Consider the following 24536-nt stretch of genomic DNA (forward strand, 5'->3'; position numbering starts at 1 on the left):
ACGCTTCGAACTAAGCTTCCGAATAAAATTGTTGCCAGTAAGTATGCCAAATTAAATTACAAAAAAGAAAGCTTTTCACTATCACAACTGGTCAGGGAAATGTTTTTATTTCCTCCTTTCTATGAAATAAGCGCTGCAGTCCCAGAGTTAGCAGAAGCAGTAGTGCAAAACAAAGTTCAAGACACAAAAAGACGCACCAAACAGCCATTCACAATGAAAGCAAAATGGGAAGGGAACAAGAAATGTAATAAAAAGAACTGCCAGATGCACCCGGACCTGTCCATTCGAATCGGTGTACACGACGTACGGTGCGTTCAGGGGCATGTTTGCCGATGGAGCTGTTTCCGCACGGCATTATTTAATCGACGAATGTTTGACGTACGATTCAATATTTAGTTTTAATTTTCGATTTAATTCATTACCATGATGGAACAAACCAAAAAATAAAAAATCGCAGCCGGATGTTTTAAGATGAGTTAATTTGATTTTAATTTTACAATACCACAGGCAAGTAAATTCGAGGAAATGAGTCAAAATAGCATTTTAATTATTCATTTTTTTGTGGATTCGAATGGAAAAGGACGGATTGATTGTGCGTTTGTGTGTGTGGGAGAAAAATAATAATAATTTTATTGTTTTCCATGCGTGCGTCGTTGTTGTTTTCCACGGTTCCGAGGTGGTCCAAAGAATGAAGATAAATCAAACCCAGTAGTGCACACACACACACATACAGAGATAGAGAGATATTTCCCACGTAACGGAAAGCATGTAAAATGTGGCAAAAGAAGAAAGAAAAAAGAACGAAATCGATAAAAATAAGCTTTAAATTATATATGTAGTAGTTAGATTTTGGTTCATGAGCGGACAGCTTAAAAGGTCACTCTGTGGGTCAAAAAGCGGCACGCACACGCACACATCTGGCATACACAGGGGGCAAAAACATGGCTTTGCAAAAAGGGCAAAAAGCACGGGCTGGTAGGTGGCAGGTGAGATTTCTGTTACTAAGGTCCGGGGTAAGAGCACACGTTAGCAGGGCCACGACACATGCAACACACACTGAAGCGCTTGGTTCTATTAAAAAACGGGGTTTGTTGGCAGCGCCAAAACAACAGCAGCTCAATACAAGTTCTCAATCATCTAGCGAAAGCGAATACAAGCGAAAAGCACTGCACTGAGGGGTGGTATAACAAGGGGGAGGGGAGGGGAGGGAGGAGTAAGTTCACGCGCAAAAAGCATAAATAAATTTAAAACAAAGAATGGGATAAGGTTTCTATACAGGATATATAGATCTGTCCAACCGTATCGGGTTGGTCTATTAATTAAATACACATACACACACACGTAAACAATACATCAGGGTGATAGGGTGCTAAAGGCAAAATCAGGTACATTAAAAGCGTCTTATGTCGTCTTGCAACTTCTACCGCTGTTTATCGTATATAAACGAGCAAAGTGATCGAAAGAGAGAAGCGGTAGCAGCGGTAGAGTTTTGAAACACTAAGCTAGTAAGTACAGAGGCATTAGATAACAAGGTAACAAGAGCAGCACTGGCCAGACAGATCCAGGCGCAGGCCGATGAAGGAGGGAAAGGTTACGAGAGTAAAGGTTTCTATAGAACGCACACCAATTTGAGGATGCAGTTTAAACGGGTAGGCCTGTGAGATGCAACCACCAGTATGGGCAGTGGAGTGGAGATCAGTGTACGATGCATTCTATGGTCGTGTATGTGTATATATGAACAGGTCGAGCGCTAAACGAAAAGCGTTAATTGGGAGCTGAGTAGTTCGTTCGTCAAACAGTGACGAGGAAGCCACAGAAGGAAAGAAAAGGGGAAAAAACAGAAAATTTCGTCACTATCCTACGCATGGGTCTATTGGTTTCATTTTTCTTTTCTTCTTAGGGTAGGGAAAAACAGGGGAAAAAAAGCAGCATGGTTTTGGTTTGGTCGTTTCATTTCTAACCATTTTTATTAGTGTAAGGAGGGTGGGGTTCAAAATTACAGCAGATACGGGAAAGGAAAAATAAACAAACGTTCGATTGTGTAGAGATTGAATGTATTGCAGCACACACACACATATTGTATTAAATTTGGGGGTACGTGGATGGTATAATCACAGTAAGAAAGCAGAAAACGGGGTTTTAAATGGTAGCTAAAATATCACATTTTCAAAGATGTTTCTTTTTTTTTTGGATAAAAACACACCAATACATTGCAACGATCGTTCATACCAGAGTGGTTGGAGACAAAAAGGAAAAAAAAAGTAATACAAAGGATGCTACAACAGGGAAACAGGGAGGTATGAGAGAAAAGGAAGAAGAAATAACATTTGAATGTTCAAAAAACAAGGTAAAATGATTGTAAAAAGATAAAAGGAAACAAAGAAATAAAGAAGAAGGAAATGGAAATTATAAAAAAAGGAAATATTTCAAGGAAGATACCTAAGGATGTAAAGGTAGTAGAAGATAAAAAAGAAATATATCCAAATTACTTATGATTACGCTATACTAAACTACACTAACGAAAACTACTAAGCGATCGGTTCGAAACGTATCTGTATTTCTTGGATGTTGTGGATGGCCATATGTCACTCTGACCATATGTTTGTGGGTTTGCTGTTATTTTTGCTCTGTGTGTGTGTGTGTGTTTGTGTTGTGGTGTGGGGCTCATCGCTTCACAGAAGGCTCATTGTTTGTTAGTTGGGTCGGTGTGAAGGGTAAGCAAACCAATGTGTGGAAATGTGTGGAAAAAAGATATCATAATTCAGTGCTGGTTAGTAGGGTCTGTAAAATGAAAAAAAAGAAAGAAAATAGAAAGGAAATAGTAAAACAAAGTAAATAATAAACGAAAGTGAATCGAAACAGATGAGGAGATAAAAATTAAAATAAAATGAGAGAAAAATAAAAAAGAAATGATAGGAAAAAATGCGAGTGAGATTGTGTTGTTCATTGTAATGGATGGAGTTTAAACGGTTTGATTTGCGGTTAGTGTGCGATGAGATGAGCTGGTTGGGTTTTGTTTTCTGTTCTGATATTGTTTCTAGCCATGAGTGATTGCGGGCGAGTTAGATGTTCGATAACGGTAACAGTTAAGGGATGAAAAATATAAATAGATAAATAAATATCGCTTACATAACTAGTTCTCTAAAACTACAAAAGCATATAGCAGTGCAATTCTTACCTCCTATGCTCGCAACATCAGCCGAAGCGCTTATATTATATATATAATAGGTACGATTATATGATATCATTGCTTAAATATGGGATTTAAAGGTATATTTATATATATATGTATATCAATATATAGAAAAAGAAGTAGAGAAAATAGACAAACATGTATGTATATTTGGCGCCAGTAAGGAAATAAGAAACTGAAAAAATATATTGTTCAAACACATAATGAGATATTCAGAATACATGATTTTACGCTGAAAGTTGTTTGTATAGAGATAGCGAAAATGATGAATGCATCACCCATTACATGGTTATGCACAGTTATGAGGGATGAGCGATTTTTCCCTTGAAATTTTTTTGTTTTTTTTTTTTGCTTTTCTTGCTTACTTTGATGGAACGGTGATAAAGGTGATGATACTTGCACTGTTTTACGAAAATCAAAATGCTTTCATTCCACTGTTCATTAACAAACACCAGATAGTTACCAATTAAATAATTCAATCGAGGGAGGGCTTTGCTTTACACAATTGATAAAAACACACACACACACATAAACGAAATTGATGGTAGGTAAAGAGGAGCAAATGCAGAAGAAAATGAGCGCTGGGTAGGCTTTTGGTTTCGGGTTGGTTTTTTGTTTTTTCGTGAGTTTTGGTTTTGGCTTGGCGAAGAAAACAATCTAGCGGGTAGTATAAACGAGTGTAGAGTATAACTAGAAACGTGACTATTTGCAAAACAGCATCCGGATGAAAAGAGAACTCGCGCAAATACACCGAACCGTACACGCAGGGCGCTACACAAGCAACGAACAAATAACCATCATCCTCGATCAGCAGTAGTACTCTCCCATTCCTATTAATAAAGCAACATAATTCTATTATATTCAAATAGGTATGAATTCTATGTGTGTGTGTGTGTGTGAGTGGGTGCGCGTGTGTGTGTTTGTATAAGTGGGTTTTTCTTCTATTTGTTTTGCTGAAAACTGAGGGGAACAGGCAAGAAGCCCCACCAAAAGAGGATCATCAGAAGTGAGCAGTGCAATCTAACGAAAGGGTAGCATACATGAAACATAAACAAAAAGTCCTCCTTACAAAACTCATAAACATAAAAAATATTCTTAGGACATAAAAGAAAATACACCTTGTTCAATATTTAACCACAATCATACAGTTTCCAAAGGAAAGTTTAAAATGAGAAATTTGTTCTTTGTGTCGATTAAAATCAAAAATCAATTATGAACCAGATTACAGTTTGGAAGCCTGAACAGATAAATAGCACTAGAGAACCTGGAAAAGTGGACAACAAGAAATGTACCGGTTATTACGAAAAAATACAAACGCTATCTAGATAGAGGAAAAAACTGAGGTACAAATCGAAAAGAAAATGTAATTGATTTAATTTTCCAATTATGAAGTGGGAAAATACAGGTATAAGCATCATAAATTGAAGAAAAAAAGAATAAAAGGACTAAATGAACGCTAGATGTATATAAGAACATACGAAAACGCGATAAAACTTTAAATTAATACAAGAACAAATTAATATTAAAACTTTGATAATATTCAAAATGATTCTAAAAAACTATGTTTACTGACTGTGTTTGTCTGCTTAGTAAGTTTAACGCAAATTGTTATATATAAATCTTATTAAATATACGAGTATGAGCGTAAAGGATCCGCTTTTTCTTCAACACATGCTTCTGGGCTTTAACAATTTGTGACAGCATTAGTTTAGCGTTTATTTTTGTAGAAAGTGCATATAACCCATACAGTACGGAAGGTAAAACAAGAACCAAAGTGTGGTACTTACAAAACAAGGTACAACATAGAGTAATATTAAGCGCGTGAACTAATAAAGAGTGCAAAGACACAGCCGTGAAGGATAGCCCAGCCCTGTTAACATGTAGTTCTTGTTTCGTGTGTAAATTATGTATTCCTTCTCATCACGAGCTGGTGAAACCAAAGGTATCAAGCCTCAACAAAACCCAAAACCAAAGTTGTACTATAGCCAACAAAATACACTGGAAAACAGTACTAACTATGTGTAGTTATCATTCATACTTGTATAGTTGGAGAGCTTTCACACACACACACATTGACATGTAAACCCCCGTAGTAATACGTGTAGATACAAAATGCTCAATCGAAAGTAGGACAGAAAAAAGTAAAACAAACAACCACACACGCACACTCACACGGGACTAAACATGAGATAATGAAAATGTGAAACGGAAGAGCCGCACAACAGGGCAAGAGGCACTAAAAGCGTAAGTATTGGAGGAAAACCTAAAAAAAAAGCACACAATCGAAACAACGGGGAACGGTGAAATTATGTCCGCGATCCACTGGAAGACAGTTCCTTCGCCTCCTTTACCGGACTCCTCTGCAACACGCAGGAAGCTTTCTCGTTCATTCGTCGGATTGAATAGTTACCGTAAACAGTGGTAAAGTTCGTTTTTTTATTATTACATGAAATTACTAACTTTGTTGTTTTGTTTCCATCTTAAGTTGTCTGTTTTTAGTTTTTATGCTTATTTTCAATTGTTTTCTTTAAAGTATTTTCATTTCATTCAAATGACCTTCCTTGGTTTTGTAGTTGTTAATGTTCTTCGTGCCTTACTGATTTTATCTTCATTTATCAATTCCATCCATCATCTCTTGAATAGCTTGTTTTTTTTTCTTCTTCTGTTTATCATTTTCCTTCGGTTATTTATTTTGTGTTTCTTTTTTTCTCTCTCTCTCTCTCTCTCCTTTTCTCTCTCGCTTTTTAGGTTTGTTTGCTATTTTAGCATTGATTTCGCTTTGTTTAGGTTCCGTTAGCAATTCCTATCTTTCCTTCATAGTAAATGTTCGTAGTATTACAAAGTAATATTAATAGTTTGCGTTGAATAGTATAGATAATATGAACTATAGTTGTGGTTTTATATGCCTTTATAATGCCTTCTTATGTATAGCTGCTAAAGATTTGTGTCGAGTTAATTTTGTCCCTAGTTGAATTATAATGAAGCTAAATTGTTCCATTCTCTTCGAACATCGTTGATTGTGAGGGAGGGTTGTAGCTTATGAATTCGAGAGACGGAGAGTGGTGGTAGACTTCTCTCGCGTAAGTATGGAGTAAAAATGTTTCCAACGCGATCCTACCTTACTGCTGCTTCATTTTCTGACACACACACATACACACACTGGAGTAAAAAAGGAACGATCGCTATGTAAGTGGTTATGTGAACTACAGTGACTTTTTAAACTGTTTGACATTCGAAATGCTTTCAAAGTGAACGATCCGCTACGATAAATGTAATACACACCCAAACACCCGCACACTCTATAGCATGTTGGTGTATTTTGTTCTGTGTAATGCGCTAGGTAAATGGTTTTATTTTAATCTTTCTCTTCACTACTCAATGGCATTCGGAGCATTGAAAACTAGCAGTATATGTTTTGTATTGATTGAGAGTGGTTGTTGGTAGTACCGTGTGTGGTAGCCACTCCGTTAGTGGTTCAATTCTATCGCTCTCGTACGTACGGGTCTAATGATCTAATAGTTTCGCGAACGGTTTCAAGGTATGCTAGGTTACAGTATAACACACTAGTGGCTACGGTATATACTGATAGAAACGATCATATTACGAACACTGGAACGAGTAGAGTAGAGAAAGAACGCTCAAAAAATCGACTACGAAACCTAACCACACTAGGAACAATTACTATGATGATTGGTGGAAAAAACACTGCCTAAGGAGGATCTTACTTCACTTCTTCGTTTATCCTCCAATATACTTTTCATCAAATTTGTAGTGTGCCTTATTTTCCTAGGCGAAACTGTGTGTATGTGTGTATGTTCTCCTGCTAACGCCTGGTAACCTTCTTTCAGTTCTAGTATTACTAGTATTTTCCACCTTATGCTTTCTTGATTCTTTTATGTTTCGGTTGTTTTGTTTTGTTTTTTACAATTTTCATTTGTGCATCTTTTTAAAACTTCGCACTACCTCTCTCACCTTCTCACGTTCAACAATAGGCACTTGCATGAAAAGAATGTTACGATACGATCACCTTAAACCCTCTGCCGTGTGCGGTTTCTCTCTCTTTGGGGTTGGTAATTAATGTCGGCCAGCACCGGAAGATGGATTTGCATCCTTTTCTTTTGTATGTTGGTTTTGCTTCAAAAAAAAAATGTTGTGATTGCGTTACACACACTCACAACCTTGTCGGTGTAATAATCGTCTGTCGGGTCGATTATAACCGTACCGTAGCGACACGGGTGACATGAAAAGGAGAGATGCGGGTGGCGGTTGTGCAGGTCAACGGGGGGCACAGGTTCAAACAACAACAGGGCCTTGGATTCTACATATTCCCACTAAATCTGCTGCTTGGTTGGTTTTAGTAAACGAAATGGCTCAATGAGAGATGACGGAGCTGCTCGCGTATGTTTTAGAATGATAAACTTGCATACCTTGCATCTGTACGCGCACAAGTGAAATTACTTTGTTTGTTTTACAAAAACAAAACGGGACGTTGAGTTTGTTGTTTTTCAGTCGGTTATTCCTTTCGCTCGCCTTATGGTTTTTTTTGTTTGTTTTACAGTTCACTTGCATGATGAAAATATTTAGCACTATTTCGCGCTGGTTGTCTACTCCTGCTCCTTGGCAGTTACTGTAAAAAGGTTCGGATATATTGGACGGATGGTTTGCATGTGGTTTGAATCATGGGCAGAACACGCCGTAATGAATCTAAAGATGCCTTAGCATATCTCTATGTTAGATACGGTCAAGAAAAAAAATACTGTCTACCGAAACGGGAGTTTTGTGCGAAAAACATGTTCGCATTTGTTACTAAGAGCTTATGCTGCGCGACACTGCAGTACTTTGTACAAATGCTGCGAAAGCTACAATTTAAAGCATTTTGCAAACCCATGGAAGTGTGTTAGTTTCAATGCGGATAGTGTTAAGTTAGCCGATGAAGAATATACAAATGGGGACAGTGGTTGAGCGTTCGCTTTAGCTTCCTGTTCCACTTCGATTTGCCTAACACAGAAAGGATCCCTAAAGCTGCATTAAATAAAGCATTTGCCTTGCGCGGAACGCAATTGTGCAATTTTACGCTTACTTACGCAAGCGTTTGCAATCAGTTTGAAGCAGTTGCAAGTCGCGCCTTGTGCACTTGTTAAGGCATCCAGAGGGTTAGAGTTTTATTTACTTGGAGATATCATTAATTTTTTTAACGCTCGCATAATAGTTGAAGCGCAATAAAATAGCTTAGCATTGAATGACGTCATCAATTTAATTTCCAAGCAAACAGAAAAAAAAGCTTGCCAAGGAAAGTTACGATAAAACACCAGAGTTTTACCAGAGTTGAATAGCGGAACGGAAATATTACGTTCCCTTCGTGCGCAAAATTGGAAAACTAAACAAAAAAGTATATATAATTAGAAACTATCATGGTAAGATTGCACGAATTTATCAATTTCGAACACAGTAATACGAGAAATATATAGGAAGCAGTAAGGGTAGTTAGTTCATCTATACAAAGCGCAGCTAGAGAACATCGATAATGGTTTGATATTGTATTCCCGACCCGTACAATCGAAACTATCAACGGTAATACACATTTAAGTAAACAGTACCAAGTATAAGTACAACAGCAAGCGTTTAGTTGAGCCGGATGCAGCAATTTAAAGAACACATACTTGTTGTGTTTTTGTTTTAAATAAGAAATTGCAAACTATAAAAATTATACGGAGCAAAACCAAAACTGGCAAATTTAGGAAAGCATCTCAAAACGAACCACTGCGATTTCGTCATTGTGTTTGCTATAATATTTTGCAATGAATGCTATTGAATCTATACGTTGAGAAAAATTATAGCAAGAATAGGCACAACATCGGATTACAGACAGAGCGTGAAGTTATGTTGAAACGGGCAGGGAATACAATGTAGCGACTAAAAGAACAGTGGTACGTATGTTGGGGTCTGTTGTTTGCTTTTTTTTATTCCTCTTCCAAAATCTAGCTTACATATAACAAATACGCATTCATTGGTTCGGTAGTAGCGCAGGCGTATGGAAAGAAAATATATAGATATCTATGGTTTATTAACAAACTCCCGTTGTTTTTCCTTGACAAACAAAGCAGTTTTCTTGTGTACATTCTATGTGGTTTGTATCCGTGTTCTGTGAGGATGATGAGTGTCAGGCATGTGGCTTATTTTTTTTTTTTTGCTGAAGTGAATTTTTATTACATTTATTATACGTATTGCAGATTCAAAAGCATCATTATAGGAACGTTTTTATTTTACGGGTTTTGCTTGCAAGGTATCCAATTTATCATGTTTGTTTTTTTTTTGTTTAAAAATACACGTTTGCAGATGATAGATGAATGGCGGCGAAGTGTGGTAAACATGCTGCAGAATTAAAAATGTGACAAAATTCAACCATTGCTACCAGAGAGGCTCCCAAAACCCTAGCCAGCCTTACGATCTAAAAAAAATGGCACATGGTAAGCGGTACAGATCTTGAAAGCGTAATGGTTTATACTAAATAGCAATACAAAAACATCGTAAATATGCAAGAAATTAATTGAAATTTAATATTAAGTAAGAAAAGAAAAACGTAACTTAAATTTGATATTTTCGAAACGAAATCTATGTGCATGGGACAGCAAAAGAAGCGAGCTTGATTGGACAAACTCAAAGTTTTTAAATTAAAATACGTTTCCAAAACAATAGCGAAATGGCAGCAAGTAAAAAAGGTAAATACATGAAACAAACAAAATGAAAGTGATAACTACAAAGCAGTCGAAACAAAGATGTTTGTGCTAAAAAAAAAAAATGTGTGCTGTGGAGATGTAGGCGAACTAAAATCGTACGTCTAATTACGTAGCCAGACGATGCATTGAACACAGTTGAGCAGTATGATACGGCGATTAAAAAAAAAAAAACGAAGAAGTTTCAACCTTTCAGTACATTGAATTACTTGCAATTACACTTAGTTGCACACCATTTTCCCTTGCCCCCCGGGCCAATCCCTCTCCCAGTTTCATTCACGCGCGACTAATGGTACGGTTTTGGCATTGGTTTTGTTTGTTTAAATGGCATACACAGCAATAGCATTCGGGGTAGGCTAAACTAAAGAATCGTACACTATTTGGGTGGGAGCATGTAGTGGGGTTAGTGTTTGTGTAGTTGTAGGCGTACGCGTAAAACCAAAGTATTTAAAACGGGGAAAGGATTTTCATCGCGAACAGAAGAGAAGGAAAAATAAAACGGAATACAGGCGCAAGGCGTTCAAATCGTACATCGAGTTTGGCTTACGTTTGAGATGTTTTGTGTTTTTGTCTAGAGAACAAAAAAGAGGTGGGCGGCAACATGGGCTTCAAATGACATTTAGCTTCTATAGAATTGTTTTTTTTTTTAAATTGATTCTGTTTGCTTGCTGGCTAAAATTACACAGTTATCATGCAAAAAAGGGTACATAGGTATGCGCGTAAGTTGCTGTATAATTAGTAACTATTGGAGTAAATAGTAGAAGAAGTAGTAGCGTGGTAGAAGTGTTGAACAGATTAATTTGAAACATTTCGGATGGTGGTTTGCGCTGTGGCATCGTCTAGTCACCAACATATAATGATGGCTAGTCGAAAGTCACACAAATATATAGGTGAGGGCAAAATTTTGTGAGTGTGTAGTGCAGAGTATACAGGAAAGTAGTAGATGTATCAGTGATAAAAATAGTATCATTAGAATAGTTAATTAGGTAAGTATTAGGCAAGAGACTAGGAAAAGGTTGTTTGTAAATATTGTGAGGTTGATTGTGGCAAAGGAAGTACCGGAGGAAATAGCAATATTAATAACTGTATTGGGAGAAGCAGTCTTTGATGTATAAAATTGAATTGCACAAATAACCATAAAAGCATTTTTCAGAAGTGAAATTTCTATCGTTTATCGAGAGCTCTACACATAGAAGTACAATTAAGGACAAGGATATTGCGAAAAAATACATAAAAAGTCTAACTGATGCAGCCGTTACTACAAAAAAAATCTAGAAGTACAATGTTTCATTGTTAAACGTTAAATTTTCGTTAAATGCGGGAAAAGGATACCATTTAGTAAAGAACGCCCATTTTGACTGTGTGTCTGAAGCCGGAAAAGCATCGAAAAACGGAAGAAGAAGCGTTTGTCCCCACATTTGTCGTAGCGTGTTTTCCTTGAGTTGTTGTTGCATCTATTAGCCACATTGTTTTTTCTGTTTACTTCTATTTCGAGTTTGGTTTTTTTCTACTTTATGTATAATGGTGGCCATTTTTTTAAAATTTTAGTTCTATGTCCAGGTTTAGTTACACCCCATGAAACATAAGAAGCGGTTACAGGTTTCCATTCGCTAGCAGTAGCACTAGTGATGGTGAAGGTTTGCTTATTATTATCTGAAGTGCGAGTGTATGTTGTCTTTTGTTTTTCAAAAATCATTTTGAAGTGTGTATTGTGTATTAAGGCTCACGAGAGCCCTGATCGCAATATGGATGCAACCGAGGTAGGTTTGAAGGGTGTGTGAGAGGGAAATGTCGGTATAAGGTTTGTTTAATTTAGGGATAAGACTTCCTACTAAATTACTCCACCAAGTGCACAAGATAATATAATGCTTATTTGCTGTGTGTGTATTTTTTTTTAATGTTTGACAGCCGACGACAGTGAATGTATTTGTGTGTGTGTAAGAGAAAGAGAGAGAGAGAGAGAGAGAGAGAGAGAGACAGTACGTACGCAGCAACCATTACAGATAATTCACGCAGTTGCAAATTCTTACACGAATAATTATAGAGAGGAAATAAAACACAAAATCAACACACTCGCTGTAATTTTCTCTTAATATGCTGTAGTTTGTTTGTTTTTATAAAGTACGAATTATACTCAAATTACACAAACTTGTACTCTAAAGCTAGCGGTAAAAGTAGTACTTTGTCTGGTAATAGTTGACGTAGCAGTTGCTCCAGCAACTGCAGCAGCAGCAGCAGCGGCAGCAGTAGAAGTAGTAGTAGTAGTAGTAGTAGTAGTTGCTGTGCTAGTGATGGTAATTATGATAGAAGTGATTGTAACTGTATCAATATTTCGCACTTTGAATGGTTTTTTTTATTGCATCATTCTCTACAGTAACGATTCCACACTTATAAACACACACACACGGAGAGAGAGAGAGAGAGAGGAAATAAAGTGAGTGAATATGAAGTAGGAATTTTCACACCTTTTGGAGAGAATACTTCGATGCAATATTTTTTTTTATTAAATTATGTTTGACACACGATGTTACTCGATAGGCCATGGGAGCCGGGCGTGCTGTGTAGGAGTGACGCTGGATAAATTAGCAGCACTCTGGTGTGCCCCCATTTTATCGTCATTCGCTTCTGGCACAACCGTTGGGTATTTTCATACTGGTGAATTCTTTTCCGAAGGCGACTATGTTAAAATTGTCAATTGTTCTCCATCATTGAAAAGTAATCGTGCAGTAGTAGCGTGATAACTGTCGATTTGATTGTTATAGTACGTTTAAATATGGTACACTAACTGTAACACAAAATACAGGAAACAACTAACATAGAGACAAGAAAAATGAATCGAACGCGCTAGTGCACGTAACGACGTAACACAAAACAATCAACATGTTTTATAAATCCCTTATCACAAATCAACGAACAAAAGCCATTTTGGATTGTTCATTTGTTTGCACATTTTGCGACTAATTGCAGGGAAACAAAGCAAAAACATGAAATCATCCACATTAAATTAACCCCCCTTTGCCGGAGGAACTCGCACACGAAACGCAACACAAACACAACGAAATACACTAGCGATAATTATTTAGTACATTAGTGCGCTTAGAAACCTATGCTATATTTTGTAATAACCAAATCCGTCCGAACCGAGAAAAAAGGAACAGAACCGACAGACGTTTCTGAAACGTCAAACGGACGATGGGTTCAATTGGTATTTTGCTTAGACTTACGCGCTACACACTAGACAAAACTGGGCAAGGGGACTACTACGTTTTCAAAATTGGTAAACATGATTAACAGCACTGCAGTTCGTTCACTCCCTGTGGTGCTAACAAACCAAAAGGTAAACGAAACTAGTTTGATTATCATTTTCATCTTCTGACCGCTCGAACAACCGCCGATGAAGTAATGCATATCGGTTGTCTCTACAGTTTAAATTTATACTGCTTCCTTGCTTAGTGTGATTGTTAGGTTGTATCCGTATCGGTAGAATATGATCTAGCACATTATGGCATAATATTTTGCTATAATAATAATAATTACTACTAGAAATGTATTTTACGCCACCCCATTGCATACCTTTAGGCGCATTAATGAAAGGTTCCTAAAGAACGGTTAAAACTCGGTGCACTATTCAAGCGCCAAATCATTGGTGTAGCCCTACTGTTTGAGTGCGCGTATTCGTGATCGGTTAACTGTTGCCATAAAATTCCAATTTGCTGTGTGTGTGTGGTAATCATTTTTGGTAGTACTTTAAGGACAAACTTTCGCTTTCATTATCATCATGCCAGCGCATTCGCAAAACAAACCGGCAATGGGGCAAGCTTTAGCGCGAGTGGGAGCGGGGTTGTGCTTTTGTTTTGGGATGGCAAGCAAAACTAGGACAAGCGTGCGTTGTGTGCACTGGTGTTTGTGTAAGGAGGTTTTTCCTCCAAAATATACACACGCACACACAAAGCGGCACACAACGCAATTGGTAGCGGCGTGGGTATTTATGTGAAGCTATCACAGTTGTTTCATTATGATCTTAGGATCTTGCACAGATCACGCGACCCGACACGATCGTCCAGTTTTCGTTTTTTTGTTTTCGTTTTTGTTTCGTTCGAGATCACCTTATCTCTACCCCTTCACTATCGCGCGCTTTGCGTCGGTATTGGTGTGCACTGATTTGCGCTTTGATTTCGTGTGCTTTGTCTGTCTGGCTGACGTGGCACTCCGTTCGGGGCCACTTTTGCTGATAGTGAAAAAGTAAGATGCACAACTCTCGCTCACAGAGGCACTGATTAACTGGTATGTGTGTGTGTGTGTGAGTGTGCATAGTGTATTGTGTGTCACCATTTGTGGACAAAATTAGTATTGTTTCCTTATTCATTTATGCATCTTTCCCGTGTCCCCATTGCTTTACCGATCAAACTAGTACCCACACACTCTCGCACAACACACACATACACATATACACATGCACACACAAAAGACACTGCCCTCTAAGAGGGCAAGAAACTTTCTTAAAGATTAAACATGGTGTGTGTGTGGGGGTGTATTTCTCTTTAATGATGAATCTGCTACCGGCAAAATGGTACGTCACCGGATTCACCCTCCCTATGGCAATCTGTTTATCTTTATCGAGCAAACCCCGTTTACTCCTTGGTTGTGGAGATTTGTATTATTCTGAATCTCCCTCCCCTTAATCTCCCCTTCCCCGCATACTCATCGCAGCCGCATCTTCATGCAAAGGCTCTATACATGCTGTAGCGCTCTTCCACCTCCGTTTGCTGAGAGGCCGGCCGTGGTTTGTGTGGTAAAAAAAAACACAGTCAACCCAACAGCTTAGGAGGTTTTCATCTTCTTGTACGGGTTCAGCACGACGGCACTGCCGGCGGTCGGTGTAGCGGACACCTGCGGTACCGGCGTCGGGATGGCGGTCAGGTTGGAGGGAATGCCTGCCTGTGCCATCGGGAACTGGTGGTAGCCGCCGGCAGCGGCTGCCGCCACCGAGTAGGGTGCGCCCGGGTACATGAAGCCCTGGTTCATGAGCTGCTGCTGGGCGACGGCCGCCGCGTACGGGTTCGACCCGAAGGCGGCTGCCGCGGCCGGCATCTGTGGACGGAGGAACTGCTGGTAGGCGCCGGCCTGAGGCATGATCGGTGGCGGCGGACGGGTCGTCAGCATGGTTTGCTGCGGTGCGGCCGGCGCACTAAGCCGCGCGGCCGCCTGCGGATAGGCCGCCTGCGCGTTTGTCGCGGAAGCGGCCGCAGCGGCTGCAGCCGCCGCGGCGTACTGCTGGCTGCTCGGTTGCGGTAACAGCCCACCCTTGTTCAGCGCGACGCCGGTATAGCCGAGCGCGGTCAGCGGTTTGCCGGTAAGGGCGGACGAGCCGCCGTGCAGCTTCAGGGCGTAATTTTTGTGCGCCACCTCTTTGGCCATGCTGGCCGCATCGGTGTAGTGTGTGCCGCCGGCCGCCGGATACTGTGCCGCGGCGGCGGCAGCAGCAGCCGCCACCAGCGCGGCATTCTGGCTCTGGGCCGCCTGGACGGCGTGCGCATGCTGGGCCGCGGCCGCTACCTGGGCGGCCTGAAACTGGGCCTGCATCGAGGCGGCGGCCTGATGGTTCGAGCTAGCGACCGCCGAGTACTGCATCAGCGGACTCGTCACCGGCACGGTGACGGCCTGCGTGGACGAGGTGGCCAGCGACTGGGCCAGCGAAACGCTGCCGGCAGTCGAGGCGGCCGAGCTGGTTGCAACGCCACTGCTCGGCGTGAGCAGATCGCCCGCGTGCGGTGTGTCGTCCTTCTCGGCGGCCGCCTCCTTCAGATCGCTCTCGGAGTGGGCCGCCTGCCCGTTTGCCGCCAGATGGCTCATCGAGCCGCCGAGCGAAGCCATCGACTGCAGCGACATCGACTTCACGAGCGGTGCGTTTTTGTTGCCCATCTTCGGGCTGTTGTTGTTGAGTAGCCCTGCCACGCTGGTGCTGCTTCCGGCCCATCCCCCACTGCCCGCCCCACCCACGGACGTGACGATGGCATTGTTAGTGCCGCCGGCCCCGCTCGTCGTGTAGTACAGCCCGCCGAGTAACATCGAGGACGGTGCGTAACCGGCACTGCTGCTGCTGGCGGCAATGGCGGCCGCGAGGGCGGCACTGTTGCCGCCGCCGCCAACGCCACCACCGCCCCCACCACTACTACTGTTGCCGCTGGTGCTGCTGCTGCTGCTGCTGCCGCTACTGCTGCTGTTGACCAGACTCGCGAGATTATTAGCGATAGGGTTGGCTGTGGAGGCTGATGGAATATAGGTAGCGGCGCTAGAAGTGGTACTAGGGTACTCACATGACACTGGCACGAACGGCTGCTGTAGTTGCATCAGCTGCTGGTAGGTGGCGCCCGGCTGGTAGACGGGAATGCCGGACTTTTCACCGGCGGATCGCTTGAACGGGACCATACCCGGGAACGCCTGCATGGCGGGAGGGCACAGCGGCACAGCGTGCGAACAAAGAGGAAGAGAAAGAGAGGGCAAAAAATGGGTATTAGAAGGAGTTGCGTGCATAAGGTTGAACGATACGGAGCAAAAGAGCAACTACTAAAACAAAAAACGAGTTGGCACAACATTCTAAACGACTAAATAACGAACATTAGCAAAATGGAATAGATTAGCGTGGTTTTTGTTTTGTACAAAAAGTGGGAGAAGGTATGATATGGAAACGGGTTCGTTTGCACGAGCTCTCTCAAATCGGTATTGTAAGTGGATAGTAACATGGAGACAGATAAGTACAAAGAGAAGGATAGACTAAAGTTTGACAGAGATAGAGAAGGAGAGAAAGATAAGTGCATTCGGGTTAATTTAGACGGTCATAATGAGGTAAAGCATTTTACAAGGGGTTGAGCTACGTGTGAGTAGGTTGTCAGTCTTTGACTACACAGGTTACTATTTCTAACGCGAGAGGGCAGCACAGGAAGGAGTGTATAGTGAAGGGGGGTTCGTGTACTGGCTAACACATTCAGACGTGTGGTTAGATGTGCATTGGAGTTTTCTGACTTTGAAGAAGGATGACCGAATAGTATGACGTGTGTACTGTTGACGAAAAATTACTCCATGTTTCGTTTGAACCAAAAATTAGAATGAAATATACTCCAACACCCGAAACATAGTCCAATTGAAAGACCTCCCAAATCGAAACGTTCCACAGCCAACCGAACGGGGCTCTCAAATACACCAACCCAAGTTCCGATAGCTAAACTTCTACAGTGTCCCCACACAAAACCCCGATCGGAGATCACCAAACAATAAAGAAACCATCAAAAGGATAAATAAAATACGCAAACAGTTAAAACTAACCGTAACCAAAAGCGAACTAGCTACTAAATAGTCCCGCTGATCACACTGATCCTCAGCGAGAATACCGAAGAATTGATTGATAAAAACTGACGAACAAAAGACTAAATGAATTACAGCAAGAATATAAATACAAACGTAGGCTAGACGAAAACAAAATACCGAAAGGGAAATAAATTTAAAAATGAAATAAATGGCACAATTACTTACAAAGTTTTCATAGTAAATAGATCCCATCGATTTCATATCCATCTGTAGACGGGGGTTGGTTGGTTGATTTTGTTTGTTTGTGGTTTTTTTTATTATTATTTGTTGTTGTAGTAGTTGCAGTTGTTGTAGTAGTAGTTGTTGTTGTTGTTGTGTTGATAGTGCAATGTGAAGGTGCAGACGGAAGTGATGAAGTTAGAGTGAAAGGGGAAGGGGCGAGTGGGTGAGCGTGGGTTGGGTTTAGAAATGTTCACGTGTAACAGTTAATCAAACAAACACAAAAAAAAAAATCAAAATGGAACATTTTCATATTGTAGGACGGGAACGAATATTTGTGAGTGTGTTTGTGAGAGAGAGAGAGAGATTATGTAGTGAGGGGGGGGGGGGGGGGGGGGGAGGATCGAACAACAGGTATACAATTCATTCATTTCGTACGCGAACAAACACGAAGATGTGACAATAGGAAGATATGAGAGAGAGATAGAAAGAGAGTGAGAGAGAGAGAAAGAGAAAAAAGCAAAGAGAAAAATGAAAACATTCATTAGTCCTGGGATGAAAGGTAACACGCACACACGTACACGCATACGCAATGGGTGTGTAATATATAGAAATCAACTAAGATAAAAATCAAATTACTAAAACAATACTTAAGGTAAGAAAAATAGTTGAAATGATCAACGAAACTTGTAACCGCTACAAAACCATAAACATTATTTAATGTAAATTAAAACAAAATGGTGATACAACGATGTGATGTGGTAAACAATTGTGTTAGTAACAACACAGGGCGGGGGTTGGTTTGGTTGGGTGCTGCTTGGCGCAAAATACTTCTTGCTTCCTGCCTTACTGTTACTAAAGTTGGTGAGTATTCAGCTATGCGAGAGAGAGAGAGAGAGCGCAATAGAGAAAGAGTAAGAGAGACAGAGAGAGAGAGAGGGAGAAACAGAGAGCGCTCGACTGGGATGGGAGGATTTCCTTCGTGGTGGTAAACCATTTTTTAGTACATATTATGGCGGGTAGTAAGGGCTGGCATTAACGTTTTCCATCCTACACTTGCAGACACAGGTTGGGCACAAAAAAACACCTAAGAAAATATACGATCCTTGCGCTAGGTTTCTCTCTTTCGAAGCCGCTGAACCGAAAAAAATACAACACACGTTTATACTGCAATAGTGGTAAGTATGGTTAGCAATTGATAAAAGGAATCATAGTAGCGATCAAAGATCGTTCCAGCCGCAATCATGGTGTGCTGCTTTGCTCAAGCAGTGCCAGGAACGCTTCCATATTTCAATATATTTCAAAATATGGAAAAGCACTTTATTTTGTATCGCGTCTTACGGAATTACAGCTGTATAGTTTTGCTTTTGATTAAGGACAAGCAACATCAAGCAACGATTTATCTGTGACAAGCATCGATCGTTTGGAACCGTGACAAATGTCAGGATTTTTGGATACGAACAATTAGTTTCCGGTTCATTGGCAGATGCAATATGTTTTAGCTCAAAATATTTTCAAGCTGAATAACTTCTATTTGCTTTCTTTTTCTAGTAAAATTATATACTATATACAAAACCAGCACTACAAAATAGCGGATGATCAAACGCAACAGAAGGTGAACAATGAACGAAAAAACGATACGATGGTATCCGTAGTATTGAAAGTAATAGGGGGGAAATAATTCGTCCAAAACCGCCACAATATTTATAATTGTCGTGCAAACTTGCCTTGCGAAAGCAGGACAAGTGAATGCCGTGTCATTCACAAAACAAAAAAAAAAACAGAATCAATTGCTAACAAAAGAGAACACATATAAACGCTTACAGCACAAAATCAGTGTTTCGCTAAAGGCCGAACGAATGTAAAGATGTGGCCTTTGTTTACTGATGGAAATGGACTTCAAAAATCGATAATCGTTGTTAATGTCAGCAACAAAACGGGAAAGCATGGTTTAAATTGTTAGTAGAGCACCGACAGCCCGCTCCAAATATTGTTAGTTCGTATTGTGGGTGGTTTGATTGTTGTAGTACGTTTGTTAGTGTCAGGATGATAACGGGGGGAAGAGCAGAGATAATTGCCATGGAATAACAGGGAAGTTGAAGAGTTTGTTTTTAATTAATACATAATATTTTAAAGGAAAAACCAACTGTAAACTTAAACATTTAACATTAAAGTAAGTCAAAAAGGTGAAATTATTAATTAATCAGTTTTGAGAGGGACCAAGTCCAAGTTAAAAATAATTAAAACAACACAACAAAACTAATGTTTTTAGTTACCGGGAATTAATTATGTTTAAGGGATTAGAAAGGAACAATCTCGTAATAAGAGCAAACCCCTAAAAGATAATGTTAAATTTTAAAAGGAAACAACAAAAATACACTAAAGGAAAGGAATTACACGAAACTAAGGGGGGGGGGAGGGAAAGAGAAAAAAATAAAGATGGCAATACCATTTGTATCATGTCACTATCAGCTGCACGCTTTTTGCCAACCTCCAGGGGAGACTGGCCGCCAGACATGGACAGCTGGCTCGTCGAAGTGACAGCCCCGGGCGGTGGCGGTGGTGGTTGGAGGGGACCCATGGTAGCAGCGGCAGCGGCGGCGGCAGCGGCTACAGCGGCCGCAGCAGATACGGGTGCAGTCTAATGATTCGTTAGGTTAGAGAGAGAGAGACAGCGTTCGACAGAGCAGGTGGTGGTGTGTACAGTATTTTGTAGGTGTGTGTGTGTGTGTGTGTGTGTTGTGAGCATATGTATTGAGGTGGTGTGTATGTGCATTCCGCATAATGCAACCGCGCAGGAGCGTATTTGGGTGGCAAGCGGGTATAAATGTTTCAATCAGATGCGTATCGTTAAGCCGTCCAAGTGTGCGTGTGTTTCGGTTGTTCGTGTGTGTGGTTTGTACGTTTTTTGTCGGGCAGTAGAGAAGTAAGTAGTGCGGGTAGTTTTTGTACAAATTAAGTTAATGTTTGTTTGCAACGTTCCGATTCGTTTGGATTCGTGTACCGTTTCCGCGGTGTGTCCGAGAGGTGGTGAAGGGGGTGTATTTTTGAAACAAAGAATAAAAAGAAGAAGAAGCATAACAAGCAATGGTTTAATTAAATATGTTTCTATATAATTTCGATAATAATAACAAATACAAAACACAACATACAGGAAAGAAAATATCAACAAAATATAAAACACACATCAAAGAAGAGGATACAATGAAAAGGAAAACGATAAACGTAAGAAGAACAGAAGAAGAAAAAATAACAACGATGAAATGGATAAAAAGCGCAAACAAACTAGACTAGAAGAAACTAGTACAAAGAGGAGAAAGAAACAAAAGACAAAACAATAACACGCAGACGCAGTGAAATGACGAAACAAAATTAACCACTAAATTAACTATTTTCATTTCGATGATGTTTTCTTGTGAAGAAGAAAGCAAATTTGTTTCAACTATTTTCCATGTTTGCGAACCAACAGATGCTGTTACTCGTTAGAAATGTCTAAGATTGTGTAAACATTTCACTGGCTCTGTTTAACGTGCTCTAGTTTATAGCTACGATACTGATGTTCCATATTTTGATTGTGTACTTATTTTATCGTTTTCAATAAAATGATGTATCTCGTAGTAAGACTTGTATTAAATCATTTTGAATACACTCATCTTAGTATAAACTATTGAACGCTTTGCTGGTAGTTTTTTTGTATTGTATACAATTTCGCAACGTGTGGATGTGGTTTTGTAAGCCTTAACAGTCCGGAGATATCTAGAGTACGGCTTACGCCGATGCTCACAGTACGCCGATGAATAGATGAGTATTGCAATGCCGAAATCATGTGAAACAGAAGAACAAAATAGTGCATGCAAAATGAAACATCTTCGTGTATACTATGAAAGAAATCAAACGAGCGAGAAAGAGAGCAGACGCAGCACAGAGATAGATTCGCAATGGACGGTAAAGGAAGGAAGGCAGATAAAATACTTATTTGTTCAATACTTTCAACTGATGTAAACAGCCAAAATCGAATGTAAGAAAATTGTAAATATTTACAATATTTGTTTTTTTTTTTTGCAGTACAGCTGTTCACAACAAACATTCCGAGCGTTTGCGCTTAACGAAAGGGCTTATCATTGCAACCAGCATAGCGAATAGCCAGCTATCACTGCATAAAGAAGGAACGTAAGAATGAGCGCAAATGTTTATTCTTTTTTTCGCTTTCACTGCTTGCTTTAAAGCGCTAAATAAAATCAATAGATAAGAACGAAAAAAACACTTGTAGTTTGTAATTAAAGAGAAGAATATTACGAATTTATGTTCAACATTTCTTGAGTGGATATTTTAACCACATTGTATTGGTACACCTCTGCTTTCTTTCTCATTGCCTTAAAGCTACACTATTTGTACACTACAGGAACAGAGGAGGTTTTCTATTCTACTATTAATATAAAGTTGTGAAACATTGTTAGACAAGGTGTCGACTACTGACACGGCACTGTTGTATGGCGAGAGTCACGCTGTGGACGCTACGGGACTACTGTGTATATAGTTCCTGAGTGAGGGCCATTGCTTCTGGCTGCCGAAGGACTTCTTCATGGAGCTACCCTAAAGGTGTACGCTTGTTCGAGTTGCTGTGTGGTGTGTTTATGGGAACGATCGACAACTACACTACTACACAAAGTAAATACCGAGGGCCCTCTAGACAATTGTTCATGTAGCTGTATGTCTGGAACTTTCTAAGTCTACATTTAGGAAGGTGCCTGTGAAACTATTTCACGAAGGATATCGAACTGGCAAACTGGCGATGGAATGGTAAACATTGGTTTAGGGATTAAACTAGAATGTGTCTTGATGGTGTGTTTGTTTGTGTGTGAGTTTGAGTAAGTGGACGGATTTTATTTTCTCTATTTTAGTAGTGATAGTAGTTGCAGTTGGTGTCACTCTGGAATAACGGGGGGAGGTTTGTGAGAGGAGAAAGAGCAGAAAAAGAAACACACAACACATGTAGAGATAGGTAGAGTATACATGGTTACATAGAGAGAAAGAGAGATTGAGAGAGAGAAAGATAGAGAGAGAGAGAATGATAGAAAGATAGAGACATAAGGTGTGAGTGAGAGAGAGATGGAGAGAAAATAAAAGTGGATAGCAAGATGAGTTTTATAATTAAAGTAGAAACAAAAAATAACAAACGATAGAATGAATATCAAAGTGAAACACATGGAAACTAATAATGAGCAACATGATATTGCTGATAGAATAAAAGAATTGACAAAAAAGAGGAAAAATAAATGCAACGATTGTTAAGTACTAAAGAAGGTTTAAAGCAAGAATGGAAAGGAGAGCAAATAAAAGTGAAAATAAATATAAACACTCTTTATAGATGTAACATAAGTAGGACGGAAAACATAGCTCAGTAAAACAATAAAATAAAACCAATCAAACGTGGCAGTGAGATAAAAGATGGTGAAAAATGACGAAATAAAACAAAACAAACAAAGAAGGAAAAGAAACACACCGAAACAAAAACGATCAGAAACGTACACAGAAATAAAAAAACACATGAACGAAACAAAAGACTCGATAAAAGAAAAAGAAAACAAAACACAAATCAGAAGTATTTTCTTTTTTCTTTTTGGTTTTGTTGTTTTGTTGGATTAAATAGCCATACCGCGGTTGCGCGTGACTGCGCTGCTTTTATTTGAGCCTGCAGGTGCAAGGGAGGATGGAAGTAGCGACAAGGTTCACGAGCGCATCTACCCTTCACGGCATCCATGCACACCGTGACGGAACCGTCTTCGTGTGTTGTAACGCTCTCCAGCGGATGAGCAAAACGGCATTCGGACTCAGCTCGCTTGCAGGCACCGCGCATGAATTCGCGACATACCTAAAGACATTATCGGCTAATTGATGTTTGTCTTCATATTTGTTGGTTGTTGGTTTTTGTTTTTTAATTGGTAGGTTAGTTTGAGGGAGGTTTGATTGCATGTTTTGTTTTTGGTTGTTGTTTTCAACATTGGATTTGATGGGATAGTAAGTTGAGGAGGAAACGGGTATTGTTATTTTTTTTCTAGTAGCTGGAGCAGTTTGCATAAGATGCACTTTTAGTATCGTTTTGTTTGCACAGGAATACACAAAAAAGGGGGAGGTGGGGTAAAAACTTAGTCCTAAAGTTATTTTCATTGCTTCACAATAACGTGTTAAGAAAACTGCGAGCAATGCAAAACAACAGAACAACGCAAAATCGTAAAACAAAACAACAGCACAAACCAAGAGTACGTTGTAGTAGTAGTAGTAGTAGTAGGTGGTATTAGGTGAGCATAAAGTAAATATTTGGCAATCATAATGCTGTATATAATCGCTTGCTGTTCACTGTAATGCCATTAAAACAGCGAATTAAAGAAAACATATAAACAAAACGAACAGCATCAGGCACAAATGCAGAAAAACAGGGCGAGCAGAGTAGCAGCAGTAGCAGCAATTGTGTTAGCAAACAAAAAGCCAAATTAAAAAAAAAGAAAATAGCAAAAATTGATTGGAAAACTGCACTCATTATGTTGCGTGTACTCACGCGCACGTTTGCAGCATCCCCAGCAAAGGATGCGAGAAACGTACAAGAGTCCAATTGGGGTAGAATTTGAAAAAAGAATTCAAAATAGGCAGTCGAGTGTTGGAAAAATTGAGAAACAAAAACAAACAAAACAATGCACATTGATCTCATATGGCGAGCGTTAGCATTAACTGTATGGTGGTGTTGCTTCAAAGCGAATCATAAGGTGGCATCGAACATTGTAAATAGAAACTCATACAGCAAGGAGACTCAAAACAAGAGCGATAGAAAAATAGAGGAAATAATTTGACTTGAATATTTTAATGCTGATGTGTGCCAGGGCACGTAAAGAAAATACAAACTAAACAGTTTATTTGGTTTTCGCGAAATTATACTGAGCAAACAATAAAGAGGATGATTTGTTTGAGGATGATGATTAAACTTAGAGTAGGATATTTTAAAACTGATCAACATTATTATGGACTGAATTTAAGAGTAATTGGCATTCACCATTAAAAATCATTTACAGTTTACCAGCAAAACCGTCTTA

The 24536-nt window shown here is 39.8% G+C and overlaps 1 protein-coding gene across 1 annotated transcript in view; it reads right to left on the reverse strand.

The window, feature by feature from the left end:
• Positions 1–9374: 9374 nt before the first annotated feature.
• Positions 9375–24536, reverse strand: part of LOC121598613 (serine-rich adhesin for platelets) — a 252456-nt gene continuing 237294 nt past the window's right edge. The window contains exons 4-7 of the mRNA XM_041925694.1: positions 23108–23323; positions 19901–20092; positions 17458–17499; positions 9375–16368 (exon numbers count right to left, since the gene is read on the reverse strand). Of these exons, the coding sequence (XP_041781628.1) occupies positions 14749–16368; positions 17458–17499; positions 19901–20092; positions 23108–23323 (2070 nt within the window). The 3' untranslated portion in view covers positions 9375–14748. The remainder of the gene's footprint in view (positions 16369–17457; positions 17500–19900; positions 20093–23107; positions 23324–24536) is intronic.

The sequence above is a fragment of the Anopheles merus genome, chromosome 3L (assembly GCF_017562075.2).
Source record: "Anopheles merus strain MAF chromosome 3L, AmerM5.1, whole genome shotgun sequence".
NCBI lineage: Eukaryota > Metazoa > Arthropoda > Insecta > Diptera > Culicidae > Anopheles > Anopheles merus.